The following is a 26,908-nucleotide window of genomic DNA, read 5'->3' on the forward strand; positions in this document are numbered from 1 at the left end:
TACAAAGGTTAGGACAAGTTATGATTCCATGTGGAAGCTTTTCGAAAATAAAACAGATTCATTGGCCCAATACTGTTGCTTAGCATAGCTGATCCCATAGACTGAGCCGGTATTCATAATTTTCCCACCGTGGGGGAAAACATGGGGGAGTTCTCTCGACCAGCAGAAAATAACTACTGCATCCAAAGTAGGTATTTTGCAACGATTCAATCAAGTATAATCTTAGCAACTGTTCAAGCAATAATGAAAACAACATTGTAAGGGTATGAGAACACCAAAAGTGTTTTGGTTTAGAAGAAATAACTACTTAAATCTAGGCTTTGTTTCCCCCCATGGTGGCCGTTGTTCAGGGAACTACTTGTTTATGAGGTGAATAGCGACTCTGAGTTATAAAGCGTTATGGCATATTAGAATCCTGGAGGGTTCGGGTTTCACAAGATTGTGATCATGAAAAAGGAAACTATGACATATTTTATATCACTATAATGGACATCCACCCTCACACATAAGGATGGCTCTGTTGCGGAAAGACTGATACATGTTTGATAGTGTCTTGATGCTGTATTGTTTGTCCTTCATGTTCTAATACTTTAATGTTACCCCTTCCTTGTGTATTTTGTAAATTTACATTTTTTTTTTTTTAATAATCCTCATCTAAACCCATACCTGGAAGTAAAAGCAGGAATTGTACCCTTCAATCTGCGCTGTGATTTGTTGAGTCGCCATGAACTCCTAATAATGAGGACAAAACTGACAGTGAAGTAGTCCTATTTGTAGAACATTGCAATCAAAATCCTATTGTGTACTATCAAACTCGGATACTCAACCAATGTCTTTCATTTGCATAGTGATTTGTTCAATTCTAGCATTCACTTCCAGCATTTTTAAAAATGTATTCATTTCCTGAACTAATTTATTATTTACACACTGTGTAATCCTTCTTATTTTAGTATGCTTCTATTTCAACAACAAAAACATTTCCTTTATGGAAATAATTATTATCCTCTTCTTTTCGCCACTACGGGTAGTCAGCCAATTTACAAAGGTCTATTTGGAAAGCTTCCTAAATTTGTTGACTTATGCTATAAAGTTAGCTAGTGGTTCTCAGCAGTTAGCAGGGTCTTAAAATTGCCAAACTTTTTGGAGTCATTACTGAATTATTCTTTGTAACAAATCAAACATTTAAAATACCGTTTTAGAAGGTAAAGTAAAAAATCCAAATCAGTCAAATGATTGCCGGCCCTACCGCCAAACCCTACGCTGGCAGTTATTGTTGTTTCCCCATGATTCACCGTAGTAACAACATAGCCACTACCACTTCCTCAAAATAGTCCGAATTAATATAAGATAAATATGAATTAATATAACATGAAACAAGTAATCAAATTAACTTTTTTGCCAAGGAGGTCTTAGTCGCGCAACTTTATCTAGCTAAGGTGTTTGATGCAGTATTTCTCAAGCAAAGATAGACTTTGGCCATGAAAAATGGTCCAACTCCACCTCTTCCTCAATTTTCGAACAGAAATGGAGGGTGCTTTTGGTGGTTCTTCGAAGTGTCATTCGCGCCAGAACCAACGTAGGTAGTTTGTTAACTAAGCTAGCCAGTAACTCCTCCAGTATGTTTTGACGTCATTTCACAGGATTTGTTTTTGGAAAGAAGATGTAGAGAATCGGTAAGATATATCACATTGTCTCAATTCTCATTTCAAATCAAAATAGTATTTGTCACATGCACCAAATACAACAGTTATAGACTGTACCGTGAAATGCTTGCTCACGAGCATTTCCCAACAACGCAGAGTTAAAAAATATTAATACAAATAAAAATAGTAACACAAGAGGAATACAATACACAAGAATTAAGCTAAATACAGCGAGTACCAGTACCAGACCAATGTGCAGGGGTAAGAGGTATTTGAGGTAGATATGTACATAAAGGCAGGGTAAAGTAACTAGACAACAGGATAGACAATAATAAAGTAAAAATAAATAACTGAGTAGTAGCAGTATATGATAAGTATGAAAGTGTGTGTTGTGTCTGTATGCAGGTTTTGTGTAAAAGTGTCGGTGTAAAGTGTGTGAATGAATATATACACATATATAAACACACACACCAGTTTGGGTCACTTAGAAATGTCCTTGTTTTTGAAAAGCAAATTTTTCGTCCATTAAAATAACATAAAATTGATCTGAAATAGTGTAGACAGTTAATGTTGTAAATGACTATTGTAGCTAGAAACGGCAGATTTTTAATGGAATATCTACATAGGCGTACAGAGGCCCATTATCAGCAACCATCACTCCTGTGTTCGCTAATCCAAGTTTATCATTTTGAAAAGCTAATTGATCATTAGAAAACCCTTTTGCAATTATGTTAGCACAGCTGAAAATGGTTGTACTGATTAAAGAAGCATTAAAACTGGCCTTCTTTAGACTAGTTGAGTATCTGGAGAATCAGCATTTGTGGGTTCGATTACAGGCTCAAAATGACCAGAAACAAAGATCTTTCTTCTGTAACTCGTCAGTCTATTCTTGTTCTGAGAAATGAAGGCTATTCCACGAGAGAAATTGCCAAGAAACTGAAGATCTTGTACAACGCTGTGTACTACTCCCTTCACAGTACAGCGCAAACTGCCTCTAACCAGAATAGAAAGAGGAGTGGGAGGCCCCGGTGCACAACTGAGCGAGAGGACAAGTAAATTAGTGTCTAGTTTGAGAAACAGATGCCTCACAAGTCCTCAACTGGCAGCTTCATTAAATACACTGCTCAAAAAAATAAAGGGAACACTAAAATAACACATCCTAGATCTGAATGAATGAAATATTCTTATTAAATACTTTTTTCTTTACATAGTTGAATGTGCTGACAACAAAATCACACAAAAGTTATCTATGGAAATCAAATTTATCAACCCATGGAGGTCTGGATTTGGAGTCACACTCAAAATTAAAGTGGAAAACCACACTACAGGCTGATCCAACTTTGATGTAATGTCCTTAAAACAAGTCAAAATGAGGCTCAGTAGTGTGTGTGGCCTCCACGTGCCTGTATGACCTCCCTACAACGCCTGGGCATGCTCCTGATGAGGTGGCGGATGGTCTCCTGAGGGATCTCCTCCCAGACCTGGATTAAAGCATCCGCCAACTCCTGGACAGTCTGTGGTGCAACGTGGCGTTGGTGGATGGAGCGAGACATGATGTCCCAGATGTGCTCAATTGGATTCAGGTCTGGGGAACGGGCAGGCCAGTCCATAGCATCAATGCCTTCCTCTTGCAGGAACTGCTGACACACTCCAGCCACATGAGGTCTAGCATTGTCTTGCATTAGGAGGAAACCAGGGCCAACCGCACCAGCATATGGTCTCACAAGGGGTCTGAGGATCTCATCTCGGTACCTAATGGCAGTCAGGCTACCTCTGGCGAGCACATGGAGGGCTGTGCGGCCCCCCAAAGAAATGCCACCCCACACCATGACTGACCCACCGCCAAACCGGTCATGCTGGAGGATGTTGCAGGCAGCAGAACGTTCTCCACGGCGTCTCCAGACTCTGTCACGTCTGTCACATGTGCTCATGTGCTCAGTGTGAACCTGCTTTCATCTGTGAAGAGCACAGGGCGCCAGTGGCGAATTTGCCAATCTTGGTGTTCTCTGGCAAATGCCAAACGTCCTGCACGGTGTTGGGCTGTAAGCACAACCCCCACCTGTGGACATCGGGCCCTCATACCACCCTCATGGAGTCTGTTTCTGACCGTTTGAGCAGACACATGCACATTTGTGGCCTGCTGGAGGTCATTTTGCAGGGCTCTGGCAGTGCTCCTCCTTGCACAAAGGCGGAGGTAGCGGTCCTGCTGCTGGGTTGTTGCCCTCCTACGGCCTCCTCCACGTCTCCTGATGTACTAGCCTGTCTCCTGGTAGCGCCTCCATGCTCTGGACACTACGCTGACAGACACAGCAAACCTTCTTGCCACAGCTCGCATTGATGTGCCATCCTGGATGAGCTGCACTACCTGAGCCACTTGTGTGGGTTGTAGACTCCGTCTCATGCTACCACTAGAGTGAAAGCACCGCCAGCATTCAAAAGTGACCAAAACATCAGCCAGGAAGCATAGGAACTGAGAAGTGGTCTGGGGTCACCACCTGCAGAACCACTCCTTTATTGGGGGTGTCTTGCTAATTGCCTATAATTTCCACCTGTTGTCTATTCCATTTGCACAACAGCATGTGAAATGTATTGTCAATCAGTGTTGCTTCCTAAGTGGACAGTTTGATTTCACAGAAGTGTGATTGACTTGGAGTTACATTGTGTTGTTTAAGTGTTCCCTTTATTTTTTTGAGCAGTGTAGTACCCGCAAAACACCAGTCAACGTCAACAGTGAAGAGGTGACTCCGGGATGCTGGCCTTCTAGGCAGAGTTACAAAGAAAAAGCCATATCTCAGACTGGCCAATAAAAAGAAAAGATTAAGATGGGCAAAAGAACAGACACTGGACAGAGGAAATATGCCTAGAAGGCCAGCATCCCGGAGTTGCCTCTTCACTATTTTGGTAAAAGACCAAGTCCATATTATGGCAAGAACATCTCAAAAAAGCAAAGACAAATGACAGTCCATCATTAATTTAAGACAAGGTCAGTCAATCCAGAAAATTTCTAGAACTTTGAAAGTTTCTTCAAGTGCAGTCACAAAAAACATCAAGCGCTATGATGAAACTGGCTCTCATGAGGACCGCCACAGGAAAGGAAGACTCAGAGTTACCTCTGCTGCAGAGGATAAGTTGATTAGAGTTACCAGCCTCAGATTGGAGCCCAAATAAATGCTTTAGAGTTCAAGTAACAGACACATCTCAACATCAACTGTTCAGAGACTGTGTGAAATCAGGCATTCATGGTTGGATTGCTGCAACAAACCACTACTAAAGGACAGCAATAAGAAGAAGAGACTTGCTTGGGCCAAGAAACACGAGTATGGACATTAGACCGGTGGAAATCTGTCCTTTGGTCTGATGAGTCCAAATGTGAGATTTTTGGTTCTAACCGCTGTGTCTTTGAGACGCATAGTTGAACGGATGATCTCCGCATGCGTTTCCCACAGTGAAGCATGGAGGAGGTGTGATGGTGCTTTGCTGGTGACACTGTCAGTGATTTATTTAGAATTCAAGGCACACTTAACCAGCATGGTTACCACAGCACTCTGCAGTGATACGTCATCCCATCTGGTTTGAGCTTAGTGGTACTATCATTTGTTTTTCAAAAGGACAATGATCCAACAGACCTCTAGGCTGTGTATTTGACCAAGAAGGAGCGTGATGGAGTGCTGCATCAGATGACCTGGCCTCCACAATCCCTCGACCTTAACCCAATTGAGATGGTTTGGGATGAGTTGGACCGCAGAGTGAAGGAAAAGCAGCCAACAAGTGCGCAGCAAATGTGGGAACTCCTTCAAGACTGTTGGAAAAGCATTCCAGGTGAAGCTGGTTGAGACAATGCCAAGTGTGCAAAGCTGTCATCAAGGCAAAGGGTGGCTACTTTAAAGAATCTAAAATCAAAAATATATTTTGAATTGTTTAACACTTTTTTTGGTTACTACATGAATCCAAATGTGTTATTTCATAGTTTTGATGTCTTCACTATTATTTTACAATGTAGAAAATAGTAAAATAAAGAAAAACCCTTGAATGAGTAGATGTGCAAACTTTTGACTGGTACTGTAAATAAATCAGAGGCTCGGAGTAATGGGCAGGTTTGTCTCAGGTCCTGCTGCTATGAGTGGATAGAGCGTTATCAGCCATCAATCATGACAATTCGCCCTAGGCACTAATCGTAAATCATAGTCCACAGATGCTAGGACGCGATAGTCCGGCATCCCTGTGACACTAGCTAAACTGCTCTGAGACCCTCATCCGTGGGGGACGTAGGCTACAGCCTGAGCGCCTACCTCCCCAAGATTCCCCACCAACATGTCTCCAGTACATGTACTCTGTTAATTTTAACATGTCAACAGTTTGAGAAATTGCCTGAGCTGTGCTGAGAATTTGAAAAGTATGAATGCCAATGGTCCAATATTCTAGAACATTGCATACCGTACATGTTTGGTAATGTGATAGAATTCAGTTAACAGAGGATTGTAAAGGGTCTGAGTCCGCAGATACAGAGACGCTATAGTCTGGCATCCCATTGTGACATAGCTTCGTAGCGCTCTGAGACCACCATCCACGGGACTAACAGCCCTAATGCGCACCTAGCCAGAATTCCCAACCAGTGCACTGCGTCCATTTGAACGTGTTGACAGTTTTGATTGAGCCACGCTGATAATTCGAAAATCGAAAAGTATTAAAGCCAATGGTCCAATATTCTAGAACACAAGTTTTGGACTTTAGTGGGCAAGTGCATAATTGTAATCCAAACCAACCCTCATGTAATTTGTGACAACCTCAGTTACACACATCTCACAAAACTCTGTTTTGGAATAGACTTGACTTTATGACCAAAGTTATCCTACTTACACGTTTTAGTCAATTTTGCCACTGGAATACATGTTTGACTAATACCGATGCCACATATGCAATTTCCACTAGAGATGTTAGTTTTAGCGTTCAGTTTCCCTTTAAACATGTTTAGTTAAACAATAGAATAACCTTGTTGTACTCTACATCGGCATGGTTGGGTTGATCGGTTTTGCGATCACGGGCAAACGGACGCGTTGTCATGTGCGAGTCATCTGCCTGGTCTAATTCAATTCTGAGCGCTTCCATACCATTTCGATATCATAGGCCATTTCTCTAGCATTTCATATAGCCTATGCGTAATTGCAATATTGGCATGAATAAACATTTTAAAATAGAAATACCTAAATAAAAATATTTTTAAAAGTGGAATAATTTAAGACGAAATCGAAATTATTCAATATTAGGCTAGTCGCTTGAAGAAAATCCTGACCTTGTCATGCTGCGCAACGCCACTGTGTAGAACCTGGGAATCTCGAACTTCGATGAAGTACAACATATCTACATTTGTTTAAAATATTCTGTATTTGGCCAAATCGAGCATACCCTTCCGCTGCGCCCATGCGCTGTTGGCACAAGCCGGTGTTTCACCAAGGCAACTTACCCCTTCTTTGTAAAATGTGTACAAAGAGCCCGTTTTTCCATGGCATCCATATTTTCTTCAGCGGGTTCTGAGTAAGCTCACAGGGTGATGTTGCCATTATATGGTATTCGTTGGAAGTCATCCTGGTCGCTGCACCTGTCCCGTTTTAAGCGACAGAAGCGGTATTCTACTTGATGGCAGCTAGTTTGAGCAACAGAGCTGCGAGGGAATTATATCATATTGGCTGAGGAACATAAAACCTACATCATTACCGTAATGTCACTACGCTGTGCGCATTGGATGGTGTAGGCTACATTTATGATCATTCAATAAAGTTGAGCAAAACGCTGTAATTTAGGCCATTTTCCGTTTATTTGCGTTTCTATGAAAATGACCTGCCATTAACTCAGAGCATCTGTGTGTGAGAGGTCTGACTTTATTGTATGGGGCTTACTTGAAAAGGGATGCCAGTGTCAATGACTTCCCTGTTTCAGTCTACAGGCCTAGGCTTAAATGCAACATTAACATAATAACATGCCATGTTATATAGGAAGACTATTATTGCTTCAAATACTGTCAGAGTTTGGAGAAAATATACATAGCCCGTTTGTTTTTAAAATGCTTCAAAATGCATGTTCACGTTATAACAATATAGCTACTGCATGCTACAATCTAACAACCAAACTGTGCATGTACCGTAATATCGTAGAACAGTGCCCCAAAAAGAGGGGAGCACTAAACTAAAGTAGGGGAAAGATAAGAAACGAGTCTTCAGCTGTTCGCATGCAACGCACATGGACAGAGAATGTTGATGTGAATTTAACCAATCACAGGTGAAAAAGAGGAAATGCATCATCCAATGGTAAGGCCGACACATTGGTCAGGAGGGCGTGTTCACTGCATGGGATCTGACGATAAACAACACAACACAACACGCTTCATTCATTCATGGCATCAATTCATGGCATATATTCACGTTAGTTAACAGCAGTCGGACAGCTACCTGGCCAAACGGGGTGATAAGCAGTAGTGTAAAGTACTTAAGTAAAAATACTTTAAAGTACTACTTAAGTCGTTTTTTGGGGTATCTGTACTTTACTGTTTATATTTTTGACAACCTTTAATTTGATTTAGGAATGTAGTGGAGTAAAAGTATGTACTTTTTACTCCTTACATTTTCCCTGACACCTAAAAGTACTTGTTACATTTTGAATGCTTATTAGCAGGACAGAAAAATTGTTAAATTCTTGCACTCATCAAGAGAACATGCCTGCTCATCCTTACTGCCTCTGATCTGGCAGACTCACCAAAGACAAATGCTAGTTTGTAAATGAGGTGTGAGTGTGCCCCTGGCTATCCGTAACAATAGTGCCATCTGGTTTGTTTAATATAAGGAATATAAGGATTTATACGTTTACTTTTGATACAAAAGTATATTTTAGCAATTCAATTTGCTTTTCATACTTAAGTAAATGTAAAACTCCAGAGTGGCGCAGCGGTCTAAGGCACTGTATATCAGTGCTAGAGGCATCACTACAGACAATGGTTCGATTCCAGGCTGTATCACAACCGGCTGTGATTGGGAGTCCCATAGAGTGCACAACTGTCCCAGCGTCGTCCGGATTAGGGTTTGGCCGGGTGTAGCCGTCATTGTAAATAAGAATTTGTTATTAACTGACTTGTCTGGTTAAATAAAACCCTATTACTTTTAATCAAGTAGTATTTTACTGGGTGACTTTCACTTGAGTAATTTTTTATGAAGGTATCTTTACTTTTACTCAACAATTGGGTACTTTTTCCACCACTGGTGATAAGTTTCCCTACACAGAAATTGTAATTGAAACAGTTGATTAAAAGTGAATTAAAATACGTTTATTATGCCACTAACAGTCGTTATGTGCTTTGAACTCTAGCAATAGGATAAAACAGCTTCTAACCAGTGTGTTGTTTTATTGTGCCTGTATCGTAATATAATAGAACAGTGCGGCCTCAACAGTGCATCTGACATCACATTATGCTGAAAAGAGTGGCGCACTCTGCAAAATGAAGGGGAAAGGTTAAGATAACGCACTAGTTTGAGAAAAATACGTCTTCCGCTGTTCACATGCAACGTACATGGGCAGTGAATGTTCATGTGAATTTAACCAATCACAGGTGAAAACGGAAAATGCATCGTCCAATGATAGGGCCGAAACATTGGTCGGGAGGGCGTGTTCACTGCATGGGGATCTGAAGATAAACGCAGTGGTCAAAGAGTGGGAGGTGTACAATTCATTCTGTTCAGCAATTCGAACAAACTGTTCAGAACAAACTCCCTTCCTCTGCATCAAAATAACCTGGATGAAAATAATCCAAGATAAACATACCACACACAGTACATAACTGTATTTTGCAACAGCACATCATACAGATTCATAGCATAGATTCACAGGTTAGTTATAGCAGTCGGACAGCTTTATCCACTATCTTCCTGGACAAACTAGATTATTATGAGTTTCCCTACACAGAAATTGTCATTGAATCAGAATCGATTAAAAGTTAATTAAAACACGTTTATTATGCCACTAACAGTCGGTCTGTGTTTTTAATTGTAGCAATAGGATAAAAAACAGCTTTTAACCAGTGTGTCGTTGTTTTATTGGCCGAGCTGACAAAGTTCTACTAATGGACAGAATATTGAATCATATTGCTATATTGTAGCTAGTTTTCCCAAATTGCCAGTACTCACTTTCAGAGCAGAGGGAACATAGCGCCCCCTTGTGGCATTTCTTAAAACTATGGACTTTCTAAAAACATTGGGAGGGGCTGTGTACCCACTCAATCCCCCATTGACACCAAGTAACATAGTAATGGAGATAATACAATCATATCTGTCTATCTATCCACACACACACACACACTACCGGTCAAACATATTAAAACACCTACTCATTCAAGGGTTTTTCTATGTTTACTATTTTCTACATTGTAGAATAATAGTGAAGACATCAAATCTATGAAATAACACATATGGAATCATGTAGTAACCAAAAAAGTGTTAAAAAAATCAAAATATAGTTTATATTTAGCCACCCTTTTCCTTGATGACAGCTTTGCACACTCTTGTCATTCCCGCAACCAGCTTCATGAGGTAGTCACCTGGAATGCATAACAGGTGTGCCTTAAAACTAAATTTGTGGAATTTCTTTCCTTCTTAATGTGTTTGAGCCAATCAGTTGTGTCGTGACAATGTGTGTGTGTGTGTGGGGGGGGGGGGGTATACAGAAGATAGCCCTATTTGGTAAAGACCACGTCCATATTATGTCAAGAACAGCTCAAATAAGCAAAGCGAAACTACAGCCCATCATTACTTTAAGAAATTAAGGTCAATCAATACGGAACATTTCAAGAACTTTGAAAGTCTCTTCATGTGCAGTCGCAAAAACCATCAAGCGCAATGATGAAACTAGCTCTCATGAGGACTGCCACAGGAATGGACGACCCAGAGTTACCTCTGCTGCAGAGGATAAGTTCATTAGAGTTACCAGCCTCAGATAAATGCTTCACAGAATTCAAGTAACAGACACATCTCAACATCAACTGTTCAGAGGAGACTGTGTGAATAAGGCCTTCATGGTCGAATTGCTGCAAAGAAACCACTACTAAAAGGACATCAACAACAAGAAGAGACTTGCTTGGGCCAAGAAACATGAGCTATGGACATTAGACCGGTGGAAATTTGTCCTTTGGTCTGATGAGTCCAACTTTGAGATTGAGTGACATTGTGCTCATAGCCCGAGTGTGCTATTTTATAGCCTGAGTGTGCTATTATACCAGTTCATTGTCATGCCAAACATGTTTGGCTTGACAAGAACAGCAATGGCGTAGGCAAGCAATGGAGTAGGCAAGTGCACAAATAGATCTGGGACCAGGCTAGTAGGCTACATTCACGACCATTCAATTATGTTGAACAACAAAACACTGTTATTTAGGCAATTTTCTGTTTATTAACATTCCTATTAAAGTGATCTGCTATTAACTCAGAGCATCCAAGTGTGTGTGTTATGCTTTTCTTGTACAGGGCTCACTTGAAAAAGGGGATGCCAATGACAACGACTTCCCTAGTTTAGCCTACAGGCCTAAGCGTAAATGATACATTACAATAACAAAAAGTAATATTATATAGGAAGACTATTAATGCTTCAAATACTGCCAGAGTTTGGAGAGAATATATATAACCTGTTTCTAAAATGCTTTTATCCCCCATTCACTATAACAATGTAGCTACAGCATGCAACATCTTAACAATGTGCAGCTGTGCCTGTACCGTCATATAGTAGAACAGGGTGTCCTCAACAGTGCATCTGACATTATGCTAAAAAGAGGGGCGCACTCGGCAAAGGTAGGGGAATGGTAACAAATAATTTTTTTAAACGAGTGTTCCGCTGTTCGCATGCAACGCAGATGAGCACAGAACGTTGATGTGAGTTTAACCAATCACTGGTGAAAAGGGGAAAAGCATCGTCCAACCGTAAGGCTTACACAGTCGTCGGGATGGCGTGTTCACTGCATGGGTTCTGATTTTTAGGGGTGTGCCGAATACTTGGACAAAAACAAGTATCGTAACGAATATGGAGAATTTTCTTAATACGCTAATGACAAAGTACTTTAAAAAAAATAATCACTTGCAGCACGAATCTCTCACTACAATTGGGAAGAAGCACTGTGTGCTCTAAACAATTATTGGCTAGTTCTTCTGTCTGTAAAGAAACGAGCGGGGTATCGGTTGAGCCTGCTGCAACGATTGAATTACAAGCCGCTCTCCCTCGGCTCTAATTTCATCAAACAAATACCGAGACAGTCACTTGTCTCAGGGTACAAGTCTCCCCTTCTCCAAACATCGTGTACGAATCAGTATCCGTAGCTAGTCATTATTGTTCAATCTAGTTATTTCCTGTCAACTTTGCTGAGGGTATATGGTTGTTTGAGTCTGTCTTGTGTAGTTGGCCTACTTTGTCCATATAATTATTCCATTGCTGACGTCTGTCGTTATCCAAGCCCATGCTTGCTTGCTATTATTATTATTTATTCTCGCACAGGCATGTTTACCGAGCGACAGATCATTAGAAAATAAAAATAAAAAATGTTGTGGGGAAGACATGTTTTGCTCCTATCGAAAGTGAAACAATATATGGGGCAAGCAAATTAGCCTACCTTCATCTAAATCTGTGTTTGGAATAAATGCAGGCAGTAGTAGCCAGCCATGCATTAGGATATTTATTAGCCTATGTCGTTGATCATTTAATAGGATTAAGTAAGTAAATCAGCTAAGGGCATCTAATTATCACAATTTTTAGGTCCGTTTTGGTAATGATAACCTTAATTTCGGTAATGATCATAAAGTATTTTCTGGATCAAAAGGGGCATGGTCGTCCCGGTTGAATTTGAGAGAAAACTATTAGATGCCCCCATCTTGGCGGTGTAGAGAAATTCTTGCATTTTTAAGCCAATATCCTGCAATTCTACATATTTCTATGTGGAGCTGAGAGACATATTTGCATTTTAATGCACATTTTCTGCAATTCTACACATTTTGCCATGGAGCTGAGAGAAAATGTTGCTGTTTTAAAGCTAATTTACACTGAACAAAAATATAAACGCAACAATAATTTTTTTTATAGTGTATATAAGGAAATCATTCAATTTAAATAAATAAATTAGGCCCTAATCTATGGATTTCACATGACTGGGAATACATATATGCATCTGTTGGAATATATATATATATATGAGAGGGAGAGAGAGTCGAAAACAGTATGTGAAAGCAAAGTATGTGGACACCTTCAAATGAGTGAATTCTGCTATCAGTTAACAGGGCAGAATGGCAGATTTTTTCATCTTGACAGAATGAGTTTTCAAATCAGCAACCTTTCAGTTACTGGCCCAACGCTTTTAAGTGCCCAGTTACTGGCCCAACGCTACCTGCCGTGTATTATCATGCACTGTCGGAACAGGGGCAGGAGGGAAAAAAAGATGTAATCCATATGCGCTTGAATAGCAAATGGAGGACGCTTTTCCCGAGGTTCATTTTCATACCAGCCAGGTAGGGTATTGCGGTTGAAAAGCGAAGCAATGTGCTTAATATTAGGAAAGTTGAGAAATAAATATAGTAGGCCTAGCCTATAGAAAGCTAAAGGGATCCTCCTCTTTTTAATAGATGCCATCAACTTTCCTTACGCAGTTGTATAGGATAGCCTATAGAAATGTAGTGCAACATGGGCTTATAGGAACACTTATTTCATTCCATGCATCAACCAGCTATGAGGAGCTGGTTCTCGCTGTGCAACAGGCGATGGATCCTATTCTGCTCAAACTCTGAATGCAAGGGCTCTCGTGAAGTGTTTGATTTGATTTTCGATTTAATTTGCATTGATGTTAGAGTGATTAGAGGGACAATAGAGTGCTGAGTACCAGCCATTAGCAAGTTTGGTAGGCTACTAATGACCACCAGTGGCATCAGAGCACAGTTTGGGATTAGCCTAGTTACCGTGACTTGAGTTCCGTGTAATTTAACTGCGGTCATTACTCGTGACTACCGGTGTGGCGGTAATACGGTCACCATAACATCCCTAGCCACATCTTAATGGCTAATTAAATGGGACATATTTAACGCAAATGTAATAGACTTGAGGGCAGTGGGTTCATAACAACAAAAACAGTATAAAATATAAAACGTTTGCAGTTGTTTTAAAAAATGGGCACTTTAGAGACTGGAAGGGAAAAGTGTGGGTGTGGGCGAGGGGGGGGCTCAAAAGACAGATAACAGGGGCACTGTCCAAGGCACAAACACTGCCCAAGGCCGTAGAGAACTTCCTCTGTCGCAATTTCTGTGGCTAATATATTCTCATCCATGTTGTATTGTTTTTGCTTATGCTAGTGTGTGTGTGTGTGTGTTACTTTGGGAAACCAGAAGGGGCCTTGTGTGTGTTTTAGGTACTGGTCAAGCAGCAACAAAAAAGTTTTTTCCCTTCAAATCAACACACAATACTCCATAATGACAAAGCAAAAAAAGGTTTTTAGAAATGTATATAACCCCTCCCCCATGGAAATATCACACTTACATAACTATTCAGACCCTTTACTCAGTACTTTATCGAAGCACCTTTGGCAGCGATTACAGCCACGAGTCTTCTTGGGTATGACGCTACAAGCTTGGCACACCTGAATTTGGGGAGTTTCTCCCATTCTTCTCTGTAGATCCTCTCAAGCTCAGTCAGGCTGGATGGGGAGCATCGCTGCACAGTTATTTTCAGGTCTCTCCAGAGATGTTCGGTCGGGTTGAAGTCCGGGCTCTGGCTGGGCCACTCAAGGACATTCAGAGACTTGTCCTGAAGCCACTCCTGCGTTGTCTTGGCTGTGTGCTTAGGGTCATTGTCCTGTTGGAAGGTGAACCTTCGCCCCAGTCTGAGGCCCTGAGCGCTCTGGAGCAGATTTTCATCAAGGATCTCTGTACTCCATTTATCTTTCCCTCGATCCTGACTAGTCTCCTAGTCCCTGCCGCTGAAAAACATCCCCACAGCATGATGCTGCCACCACGCTTCACTGTAGGGATGTTGCCAGGTTTCCTCCAGATGTGACGCTTGGCATTCAAGCCAAAGAGTTCGATCTTGGTTTCATCAGACCAGAGAATCTTGTTTCTCATGGTCGGAGAGTCCTTTAGGTGCATTTTGGCAAACTCCAAGCAGGCTGTCATGTGCCTTTTACTGAGGAGTGGCTTCCAGAGATGGTTATCCTTCTGGAAGGTTCTCCCATCTCCACCAAGGAACTCTGGAGGAACTCTGAATTTACTGGAATAACTCTGACTCCAATCAAGTTGTAGAAACATCTCGAAGATGATCAATGGAAACAGAATGCACCTGAGCTCAATTTAGAGTCTCACAGCAAAGGATCTGAATACTTACGTAAATAAGGTATGTCTAAAAAAAAATAATTAGCAAACATTTCCAAAAACCTGTTATTGCTTTGTCATTATGGGGTATTGTGTGTAGATTGCTGATCATTTTTATTTATGTAATCCATTTTAGAATAAGAGAAGGGGTCTGAATACTTTCCGAATGCACTGTAGATCTATCTAATAGACCTGCAGTAATATGCTGCATCCAATGTCATTCAGAATAGGGATAGAACAACAGAGGCTCTTCATATTACTTTAACAAGTCCTAGGCATCTGGTTTTATAATCTAATGTGTGTTGAAGAACGATAGTTTACATTTTTTATTTATTTATTTTAACCTTTATTTAACTAGGCAAGTCAGTTAAGAATAAATTCTTATTTTCACTGACGGCCTAGGAACAGTGGGTTAACTGCCTTGTTCAGAGGCAGAATGTCCGATTTTTACCTTGTCAGCTCGGGGATTCGATCTTGTAGTCCATCGCTCTAACCACTAGGCTACCTGCCGCCCCAGTTACCGGAGTTGTAACTCCAGTTCTATGGGTGGAGCAGAGCCCCGATAGGGGAGCTCTGCTCCTAGTGGTTTACCCCGCTGCCTAGGCAGCAAATAGCATGAGAGAATTATGCACACACCTGCAGCCAATAGGAGTACAGGTATCCCTATATAAAAGAGGACGCTTCCCCTCAATCAGCCTCCCGAAAAATGATCTTCAGCGAGACTGGGGGTCGGCAGGGCCTTAAGTCCTACGGGGCTTCGCTCTACTCGTAGAACTGGAGTTACAACTCCGGTAACTATCGTTCTATATCGTGGAGCTCCGCCCCATAGGGGAGCTCTGCTCCTAGTGGTTTATGTCGGAGCAAAACGGTCCAAAATGTACTCCCTGCCGAGCCTAACACTTCCCACTTAAAGAAAGGTTGGGCCCAACAATGGCTGCAACTGTAACACACTGTGAAAACAAATATCACAAATATCCTCTACCCCAGTTCCTCTGAAAAGGGCCGTAGAAGCCACTACTCCACGAGTGGAGTGGGCTCTTACGCCTTGAGGTATTGGTCGCCCTGCTGCCTCATAAGCCGTCTCAATGCCTTCACAAAGCCAATGACACAGTCGCTGTTTCGAAAGTGGTCTACCCAGTGTACTAGCACCGTGACACACAAACAGCTCAGGCGATGACCTAAGTATCGCCGTGCGCTGCACGTAACACGCCAAGGCATGCACCGGGCACAAGCGATGAAGTCTCTCCTCCCCCCCCCCGAACTTTCCCAATTCACAGCGAACGTGTGAGATGAATCACTGTCTGTGTCGTGTGTGCCATTACCAGCTCTGCTGACGGGGCCAAAACCAGTAGGTTGTCTAGGTAGGCTAATAGCCTTCTCCCTTGACGACGCAACGGTTCCAATGCCGCCTCCATGCATTTGGAAAAGGTGTGAGGTGCCAGGGCGTACCCAAATGGCATCCTCGCATACTCGTACGCCACCCCTTGAAAAGGCAAAACGCAGAAACTTCCTGTGACGCCGATGTATTGGCACATGAAAGTATGCGTCCTTTAGGTCTATGCTTATAAACTCAGCAAAAAAAGAAACATCCTCTCACTGTCAACTGCGTTTATTTTCAGCAAACTTAACATATGTTCATACAAATATATACACAACAAGATTCAACAACTGAGACAAACTGAACAAGTTCCACAGACATGTGACTAACAGAAATGTAATAATGTGTTCCTGAACAAAGGGGGGGGGGGGGGGGGGTCAAAATCAAAAGTAACAGTCAGTATCTGGTGTGGCCACCAGCTGCATTAACTTCTTTGGGGTACCCCCCCTTCTTCTCAATTTCCGCCTAAAGACATACCCTAATCTAACTGCCTGTAGCTCAGGCCCAGAAGCAAGGATATGCATATTCTTGGTATCAAAACACTCTGAATTTTGTGGAAATGTGAATTGAATGTAGGAGAATATAACACAATAGATCTGGTAGAAGAAAATACAAGGAAATAAACATATGTTTTCTGTTTTTTATTGTTGCTGCATCATCTTTCAAATAACCAAGAACAGCCAAACATACAGATAGGATGCTGTGGATGATTTGAATGAAGAACATAAGATGGCAACAATAGCTGAGCAAAGTTTTAGACAGATAACTTCAAAAATGAGCGAGCTACATGACATTGAGCATGAAGTCACCCAGGTGTCCCACACAAATGTACCCAAGTGGCCGAATTGGTACAGTGATACATTTTGAAGGAAATAACTATATACAAAATACATAAATGCTATTCTAACACACCCCCCAAAAATAAATATATATTTATGGGAAAAAAAGATATATAATAATAATAATAAACAAACAAATAACAAGGGTAACTATTTACACATTTTCTATTTACAATATTGTATATTTTATAAATAAATAAATAGATAAATATTGTGAAGACCCTCAGCCCTCAGTTCTGGTGCCATGGCCCATAGCAGTCTCTTTCTGCTGTAAAGCAGAGGCTTACTGAACAGGTGGTGCAGGTGATGGGGCATTTCCTGTGACAAAGGGCACAACGTCGCCTTCCCACTGTGCACTTTTTGCCCTGAGGCACATTCATGCCTGCAGAGATTAATCTGGGCAGGTGAACACCACTGGTTGACAGAGCAGAAGGTGCTGCAGTGGACTTGCTGTAGCTAGCAAGCTCCTGGATGAGCAGCTCCCTGAAGGCTAGCTGTGAGATGGGGGGCTGTCTCTATCAATTTCCTCTATAATTTGGGTTAAATCTGTATACCTAGACTTTGTTTTAGCTTTTCCTGATTTATTCGCCATAATTGAAATATATAAACTTATTGAAAATGCTATTGAATATGTACTGCTATGCGTAACACTCGTGGCTCCGTCAAGTAGGATTTGCAATGGCGAATTAACCTCTTTTACGCCAGAGTTTACGACAAAGGCTGGTCTTCAAACGTATAACCATTACATATTGCTGTTTACCTCAGCTCATTGACTATCTTCCAAGCTAGATTTCAAGATGATCAGTGGTCATTGGGCCAAAATACAGTCAATCAACAATAGACCGGTCCTACCATTGGTGCGCAATGAGGTCATTGATTGGTGTCTTCAAATCGGTTTGTTTCAGTCAATACGTCCCGGGAAAAGAGCCATCATGTATGGTTGTGTTAGTAACAACCAGAGGATTGCAATGAAACCAACCATGACTGGATAAATGTTTGTTTAGTGTGTGTAATTACCACGAACGCGTCGTCCAAAGTTGAATGAGACGGAAATCACGACGCAACCGGTTTACAAATGTTTCGTGTTAGGCTATAAAAATTTATTTTATCAAACAAAACGAACATTCACTGTGTAGTTATGTTAGGATTTATGTTTATGCACTATAGCCTGTTAGCATATTGTTTGAAGATGAATATTGTTTTGTTACACACACACACACACACAATACAGAGGGGGGTGTGTGTGTAGGTGTGTAAGGACTGACCAACACAGGCCATAAAAGCTGTGGACAGTCTGGAGAGGGGAGGGGTGCATCACTATAGGCCAACCAGGGTGGTTGAGAGACTGTTCCGTACCATATTAGGAATTGATGGAGTGAAAAATTAAGGGGAGACACAAGACGGAGCTACTCTACCCAGCAACCAGATGTGGACAAAGAAAAGCGCCAAGGGGATTGGACAAGTTCGGGTGCCCCCAAAGGCGGAGCAAGAGTATTAACCATGCTAAGCCTCTACTATGATAGGCCAACTGGAAGAGTTGGAAATAAATTGTCATAGTATAAAAACTACTAGTTGAATACATTCCACAGTTCTCTGATCTACCCTGCGCGGAGATACAATGAACCCGTATATACGAAAATTGCATTTACCATTTATCGTTTGAGTTTACTTAAAATATATTCGGTGACTCTGAATCACATTTTGTCCTGATGCCAGATTTGAACAGACGCAAATCTCTTTCAGTTAGGACACTTGGCATTGCCACCAGAGGATGATCTTCAATGGTAAGCAATTTATTTTATTGTTATTTCTGACTTTCGTGACGCTAATGCTTGGTTGGAAAATGCTAGTAATACTTGTGTGTGTGGGGCGCCGTCCTCAGAAAATCGCATGTTTGCTTTTGCAGTAAACCTTTTTGAAATCTGACACAGCGGCTGGATTAATAAGACGTTCATCTTTTAAATTATGTAAGATACATGTATTTACAGGAATGTTTAATACAACGAATGGTGTATTTAAAATGTTAGCTCTCTGCAGTTTCACCGGATGTTGGCCTGGTGGGGCGTTAGCGTCTCACCTACCCTAGAGAAGTTAAGTACTGCAGTGCATCTCCTCCTCATGGACTGCACCAGATTTGCCAGTTCTTGCTATGAGATGTTACTCCAATCTCCACCACAGCAACCGGCAAGTTCCCGGACATTTCTGGGGGGAATGGCCCGAGCCCTCACCCTCCGATCCAACAGGTCCCAGACGTGCTCAATGGGATTGAGATCCGGGGTCTTTGCTGGCTATGGCAGAACACTGACATTCCTGTATTGCAGGAAATCACACACAGAACAAGCAGTATGGCTGGTGGCATTGTCATGCTGGAGAGTCATGTCAGGATGAGCCTGCAGGAAGGGTACCACATGAGGGAGGAGGATGTCTTCCCTGTAACGCACTGCATTGAAATTGCCTGCAATGACAACAAGCTCAGTCCGACGATGCTGTGACACACCGCCCCAGACCATGACGGAACTCTCCATCTCCAAATCGATCCCGCACCAGAGTACAGGCCTCGGTGTAACGCTCATTCCTTCGACGATAAATGAAAATCTGACCATCAACCCTGGTGAGACAAAACCGTGACTCGTCAGTGAAGAGCACTTTTTGCCAGTCCTGTCTGGTCCAGCGATGGTGGGTTTGTGCCCATAGGCGACGTTGTTGCCGGTGATGTCTGGTGGGGACCTGCCTTACAACAGGCCTACAAGCCCTCAGTCCAGCCTCTCAGCACATTGCGGACAGTCTGAGCACTGATGGAGGGATTGTGCGTTCTTGGTGTAACTCGGGCAGTTGTTGTTGCCATCATGTACCTGTCCTGCAGGTGTGATGTTCGGATGTACCGATCCTGTGCAGGTGTTGTTACATGTGGTCTGCCACTGTGAGGACAATCAGCTCACAACGTCCTTCTGTGTGTGCTCAACTACACACTCATAGTGGGCTGTGCTACACGCAGAGTGGTGAGAGGAAGAGAGATAGAGAGAGAAGGAACTTGAGCGGTCTCAGTTTTGTTATGGAAGAGGTTCTCATGTGACAAAGTCAGATGGAACACATTCTTTATTAACTTCTCTAGGATAGGGGGCAGCATTTTCACGTTTGGATGAAAAGCGTGCCCAGATTAAACTGCCTCCTACTCAGTCCCAGATGCTAATATATGCATAGTATTATTAGTATTGGATAGAAAAGCACTCTGAAGTTTCTAAAACTGTTTGAATCATGTCTGTGACTATAACAGAACTTATTTGGCAGGCACCCCGAGGACAAACCATTCATATTTTTTTTAATGTTTTTGAGGTCACTCTTTTCAATGGGTTTTTTTCAATCCAGATTTCTAAGGGACCTTCCTGCTGTTTCTACCGCTTCCACTGGATGTCAACAGTCTTTAGAAATTGGTTGAGGTTTTTCCTTTGAGAAATGAAGAAGTAGCCATGTTCAGAATGAGGCTACAATGAAGTGTACTGTTTGTTAGAGGCGCGTGACCAGAAAGCATGCTACACATTGTTTTCCTCCGGTATTGAACACAGATCATCCCGTCTTCAATTTTATCGATTATTTACGTTAAAAAATACCTAAAGTTGTATTACAAAAGTAGTTTGAAATGTTTGGACAAAGCTTACAGGTAACTTTTGAGATATTTTGTAGTCACGTTGTGCAAGTTGGAACCGGTGTTTTTCTGGATCAAACGCGCCAAATAAATGGACATTTTGAATATATATAGACGGAATTAATCGAACAAAAGGACCATTTGTGATGTTTATGGGACATATTGGAGTGCCAACAGAAGAAGCTTGTCAAAGGCATGAATTATATCTTTATTTCTTCAGTCCAGACCTGTCGCTAAAGATAATGGGAGGCTGATTGAGGGGAAGTGTACCCTTATATAGGGACACCTGTTCTACTATTGGCTGCAGGTGTGTGCATCATTTTCACTGAGGCTATTCGCTGCCTAGGCAGCGGCGTAAACCACTATGGGGCGGAGCTCCACAATATAGAACAGCACAGATGCAACAGTTGGTAACAAGATGACGTTCATATCTCCCAAAAACTCTGTTAAAAATCAGTACAGTACAATACTGGACTCTGCTCTAGTGTGCTTTACTGTACTCTGTACTGAACTGAACTCTGCTCTACTGTACTGTGCTCCACTGTACTGTGCTCCACTGTACTTATAGCCGTCTATGATTGGTTCAGATTTGGTCCGGTCCAAATCTGAACCAATCTTAGAAGTCTATGTTTGGACCAAATCAAGGCTAGTCTGGAACAAAAAAACGACATCTGTGGACGTTGAAATCAAGGCCAGGGCGAAATGTAATGTAATCTGTTTCTCATCGTCCATGGATGTCTGGTTTCGGTTGGTGCTCAGTGGGTGAGGATGCTGGTTACAGTGAATGGAAAGAGAGGGGGCTGTTGTCAGTTAGATAGAGAAGAGGGAGAGAGAGGGAGGGGTTGTCCAGACTGGTTTCACACTTTCTTTGACCACCAGATGACAGAATAAGAAAGAAAACATTATGAGCTGACCATAACAGTATGCCAGTGGAAGGGAAAACAGTAGCAGGTGACAACTTGTGGTTTGTGCCTACTATGATTTCCCATTGTAGCCAACCGCAGTCATTCTGTTAGTGATTCCTCAGTCCTTCCGTTACCGATTTGGTTATAAATAGTTATACTTATAAATAGTATAAATAGTTAAATCACTTAATAAATCAAAATTGTTATCAGTAAAAACAAGTGGTAGGTCTACCTTTACTTATTACTTCTGTGAACTTTCATTATCAACCCTCCTCATGAGGGAGAGATATTAGAAAACATCTTAAGATGTGGGTTTTTGGTAACAAAATGACAAGGCACTAGGCAATATTTCTTAAACTTACAAAACAAACCAAATTTATAGAAGGCAAATCCTTTCTGCTAAACTACATTTAAATATTAGTAGTTGACAGGCTCTTTATTTCAATATTATTGTGTTTATGTATTTCTAATACCTTGGTATGTCTAATACATTGGTAAGACAAGACAATTTAATACATATCTAGATAAATGGGCTCCGATCCAGAAACTATATGTTTTAGTTTGAAACGATTCGGTTTGATTAGAGGAATGAATCAGTGTGATTTCGGTAGATGCGATATACATTTGTGATACTGACATTTGTTGCATAAAACAAATTCATTTTCCATTCTAAATTCAAATCTGCTGCCAATGGAGCTCGGCCTCTCTGAGCTGACTTCTTTGTGTGTGCATGTCAATGATGTATATGTCTATTAGTCCATGAGCCAGGGCGGTCAGGCTCATGATGTCAGTGATTTTCTTGAAGGTCTATTACATTTACATTTTAGTCATTTAGCAGATGCTCTTATCCTGAGCAACTTATAGTAGTGAGTACATACATTTTCATATTTATTCATACTGGTCCCCTGTGGGAATCAAACTCATAACCCTGGTGTTGCAAGTGCCATGCTCTACCAACTGAGCCATGTCCCTAGAGTTGGAAAATGTGTGATAGCAGTGCAGCAATGGTAGCTTTCTCGGTTTAATCCAAGTTATTCCCCATAACAGATTTTACCCTATGACAAACAATGAGAAATAACTTGTTGTAAATTTACAAGTATACTCTTTAATCATATATCATTTGAAGGCTTAGATTCACAGCTATCAAATCGGACACATTTTTGGAATGTTCAGGTCAACAGAACCTTGACTTTTGACCTTTAGCATACAAATCAGAATAACCTGTGTAAATTGCTTAAAAAAGGAAAGCCTTATACATTTTAATCTTTGTTTGACAAGTGGTTCTGAAAAAGTTCATAAAATTACTTTAAATTGTATATAATATAACCAACTTTGAAAGCACCAGCTACAACTATTGTTTAAAAATAGCCCATATTGTGCCATTGTCCATAGAATGTTAAAGGCCTAGCCATTGAATTACATGTAGAAATGTATTTACAGCTATGTTTTTGGATTGCACCACATTTCACACAAAAAGCTAGAACAGGGCTTTAAAAAGATTTGTACAGGGCCATCACAAGATTCACGTATTAACCCCACAGAAGCCTTTTTCCAATATGGCCGCCAAACAACTCAATGGTGCCTTATTTGATAAGTTTCTCATGACCATACCGGTATGAACTATAATTGTAGTATGCCCAATAACATTTTAAAATGTTCATAGTGATGCAGAATCAGGGTTTCTGTAAGGAAAATGTGGCACCAGACATTTGACCTGCCAGCATTTCTTTTTTACTGGACATTTGAGAAATTTACCGGAACCATATGCATTGGGTGCATAACCTGATTAGGGCATACACTCACAGTGGTCAGAACAACAGAAATCACATTTAGATTATGGTCATTTATAATAATAGAACATGCAAGTCGGGGATCGCAACAATGTGCGGTCCTTCTTACATAATTCTGATGCGCACTTTGAACACGTTAGAATAACTGTCCACATTTACTTTTCCTCAGCCAACAAGATGAGTAACGAACAGCAAAATCACTAGCCTGTCAATCTACTATCCCCTATAGTATAAAAGTTGACCTATTCTATTGGTCAGCTTGTCAAGAAAGAACTGGCCAATTCCAAACAGACTGGGACAGTTGTGGGACGAGAGATCACAAAATAATACACCTAGCAGGCCTAGGCTACATAAAAAGTGTTATAAAGTGATGAGTCTGATGCAACAGATCAAAACGTTTAGCTTAAAATGTTGCTAAACTATTATTTCTTCCCATTATAAGCGCAGCAATGTGCACAAGGCAGTAGGTTATGTGCAAATGTTCGTTCCATAATGCAATTAGCAGGAACACAGTTGTCAAAAGCGCGCCACACATGTGGGCTGTTTCATTTTTCTAAATAACATTTAGAAAAAGGGGAGATCTAATATGCAACAACTAGCATGGGTTGCTAATATGACTATGATTGTGCCTTTGGCTACTGGACAATGAAAGAAAGTTAATAGAAAAGAATTGCCTCCACAGATATAGTCATTTTGGCTAGGCTACTTTGAAGCAAGGTAAGTCATGCCTCATAATATATATTAATTCAAACGTTCAGCTTTCAAACAATTAAGTAAATGTTTTCAAAATGCATACTGCCTCCAGCTCATTGCAAAGTGGTGTGTGACCCACTGATGAAGCCTGCCTTCCGTTTCCTATGCATGCTGTTTGGGATGCTGCAGCAGCTGCTCTCACGCTGTCTGACAGATTCTCCACTCCTAGGCGCTCTATCTGCATGCTGTACGCATGTGATAAATAAGATACATAATGAATATACACACGCATCAATTTAATTCCACAAAATTATGCAAATTAACCTATAGACCGATAAGCATGACCAGTCTAATGTATTTACATCGACTGGTATTTCTATCAATGACAACAACAGTAATAGGCTTGATCACCAACAATGACGAGACATCCTATAGGGAGGAGGTGAGGGCACTCGGAGTGTTGTGTCAGGAAAACAACCTCTAACTCAACAAAACAAAAGGAGATGATCGTGGACTTCAGAGGGAGCACCCCCCTATCCACATCGACAGGACAGCAGTGGAAAAGGTGGAACGTTTTAAGTTCCTCGGCATACACATCACGGACAAACTGAAACGGTCCACCCACACAGTATTGTGAAGGCGCAACACCGCCTCTTCAACCTCAGGAGGCTGAAGAAATTTGTCTGTCACCTAAAACCCTCACAAACATTTACAAATGCACAACTGAGAGCATCCTGTCGAGCTGTATCACCGCCTGGTACAACAACTGCACCGCCCACAACCGCAGGGCTCTCCAGAGGGTGGTGCGGTCTGCACAACGCATCAGCGGGGTCAAACTACCTACAGCACCCGATGTCACAGGAAGGCCAAAAAGATCATCAAGGACAACAACCACCCGAGCCACTGTCTGATCACTCTGCTACCATCCAGAAGGCGATGGTAGCGGGGTGGGTACAGGTGCATCAAAGCTGGGACCGAGACAGAAGCTATTTTTCAATCTCAAGGCCATCAGACTGTTAAACAGCCATCACTAACACAGAGAGGCTGCTGCCTACATAGACTTGAAATCATTGGCCACTCTAACAAATGGATCACTAGTCACTTCATTAATGCCACTTTAATAATGATGTTTAGGTATCTTGCATTACTCATCACAAATCTACTGTTGAAGTTGGAAGTTTACATACACTTAGGTTGGAGTCATTAAAACTCGTTTTTCAACCACTCCACAAATGTATTGTTAATAAACTATAGTTTTGGCAAGTCGGTTAGGACATCTACTTTGTGCATGACACAAGTAATTTTTTCAACAATTGTTAACAGACAGATTATTTCACTTAATCTCAATTCCAGTAGGTCAGAAGCTTACATACACTAAATTGACTGTGCCTTTAAACAGCTTGTAAAATTCCATAAAATGATGTCAATGCTTAAGAAGCTTCTGATAGGCCAATTGACATAATTTGAGTCAATTGGAGGTGTACCTGTGGATGTATTTCAAGGCCTATACTCAGTGCTTCTTTGCTTGACATCATGGTAAAATCAAAATAAATAGTAGATGGAGAGAGGGGAGAGAGAGAGAAAGGCACACTTATCATTGAGACATTTCAGAATTATTCTCACAGTAACATTAATCATATAGTTTGCGCAAGAACCGCCAAGCGCTTGGAATAAGAAATCATGAATGCATTTACGTGTGTGTTTTATCTGTCGGAACAGCCCTACTTCAAAAGGTTGTTGGCCTTCCAGCTGTATGGCTCCAACTGTCCGAAAGGGGTCTCCCCTTTCCCGTCTTCTGTTGTTCACTCTGGAATATAACCAGCCATGTCGACGGTTCCCATTGGTGATGAGCGTAGTAGAATAGTCTCACTTAGATTCGCTTTTCTCTGACTTAAGACCACCTCACCTCTTCCTCCTTGTTTTGGTATTCAGGATTCAGACCACGATGGACATGAGCTGCAGCTCTTCGTGTCTCTGGAAGGGGAGTTTATTTCTTCACCTCGTGTTGAGGTTTAGAGTTTCAACCATTTAAAACATGTAGCTCTCGCCTCACATTTCCTGGTCTAAAGGTTGAGTCCTCTTCCAAGCCTTTATGCACTCCTGGTCAAAAGGGGCGTTCCGTCATGCTGACTAGCTCTCTGACCTCACTCAGGCATAGCTACTTAATGTGCAAAGGATATGATTAGAAGTTCTCATGACTCCTAAAATAACATTCCTATCTTACCAACAATACTTTCATCATTTACAATATTGTATTCACAACATATTGGATGAAAACTTGACAAATAAAGGGGTTGCTTAGGGAAATTGGCTATAATTGGGCTAATAACTCACTAACTAGCAAATAATATGAACAAATGTGCACACTTGGCAACATGCGGCTTTGGTCTCAAAACAAGTGTATCTACTCGAGATCGCTCATGCCTGTCATTGCAATAGAATTGTCCAATGCGCTCTGCCCAAAATAAAATCACAGACTAATTATTGCATAGTTATATTTGTTTTGGTATGTTGCATTGATCCAAACAATTCTCACATTAGAATAAAACGTTGATAGTGTAAATTAACGGGTCAAACTTGAGTAAAGTTGATTGAAGTTCAATCTCGTGCGTCTGCGCAGGCTGGTATTTCTTCTGCACGGCAGTCCTGG

The 26,908-nt window shown here is 41.4% G+C and overlaps 1 protein-coding gene across 4 annotated transcripts in view; it reads right to left on the bottom strand.

The window, feature by feature from the left end:
- Positions 1–26,908, bottom strand: part of LOC139560033 (6-phosphofructo-2-kinase/fructose-2,6-bisphosphatase 4-like) — a 55,538-nt gene that overhangs the window by 12,182 nt on the left and 16,448 nt on the right. Inside the window, exon 1 of one of the 4 annotated variants that reach the window (XM_071376529.1) lies at positions 7,105–7,322. The exons of 2 other annotated variants lie outside the window; for them this stretch is intronic. In XM_071376529.1, coding sequence (XP_071232630.1) covers positions 7,105–7,225 — 121 coding nt within the window. In that variant the 5' untranslated portion in view covers positions 7,226–7,322. Of the gene's footprint in view, positions 1–7,104; positions 7,323–26,908 lie in introns of those variants that run through there. One more of the 4 variants, XM_071376536.1, reaches the window with a different exon arrangement.

Source organism: Salvelinus alpinus, chromosome 2 (assembly GCF_045679555.1).
Source record: "Salvelinus alpinus chromosome 2, SLU_Salpinus.1, whole genome shotgun sequence".
In the NCBI taxonomy this organism is placed as follows: domain Eukaryota; kingdom Metazoa; phylum Chordata; class Actinopteri; order Salmoniformes; family Salmonidae; genus Salvelinus; species Salvelinus alpinus.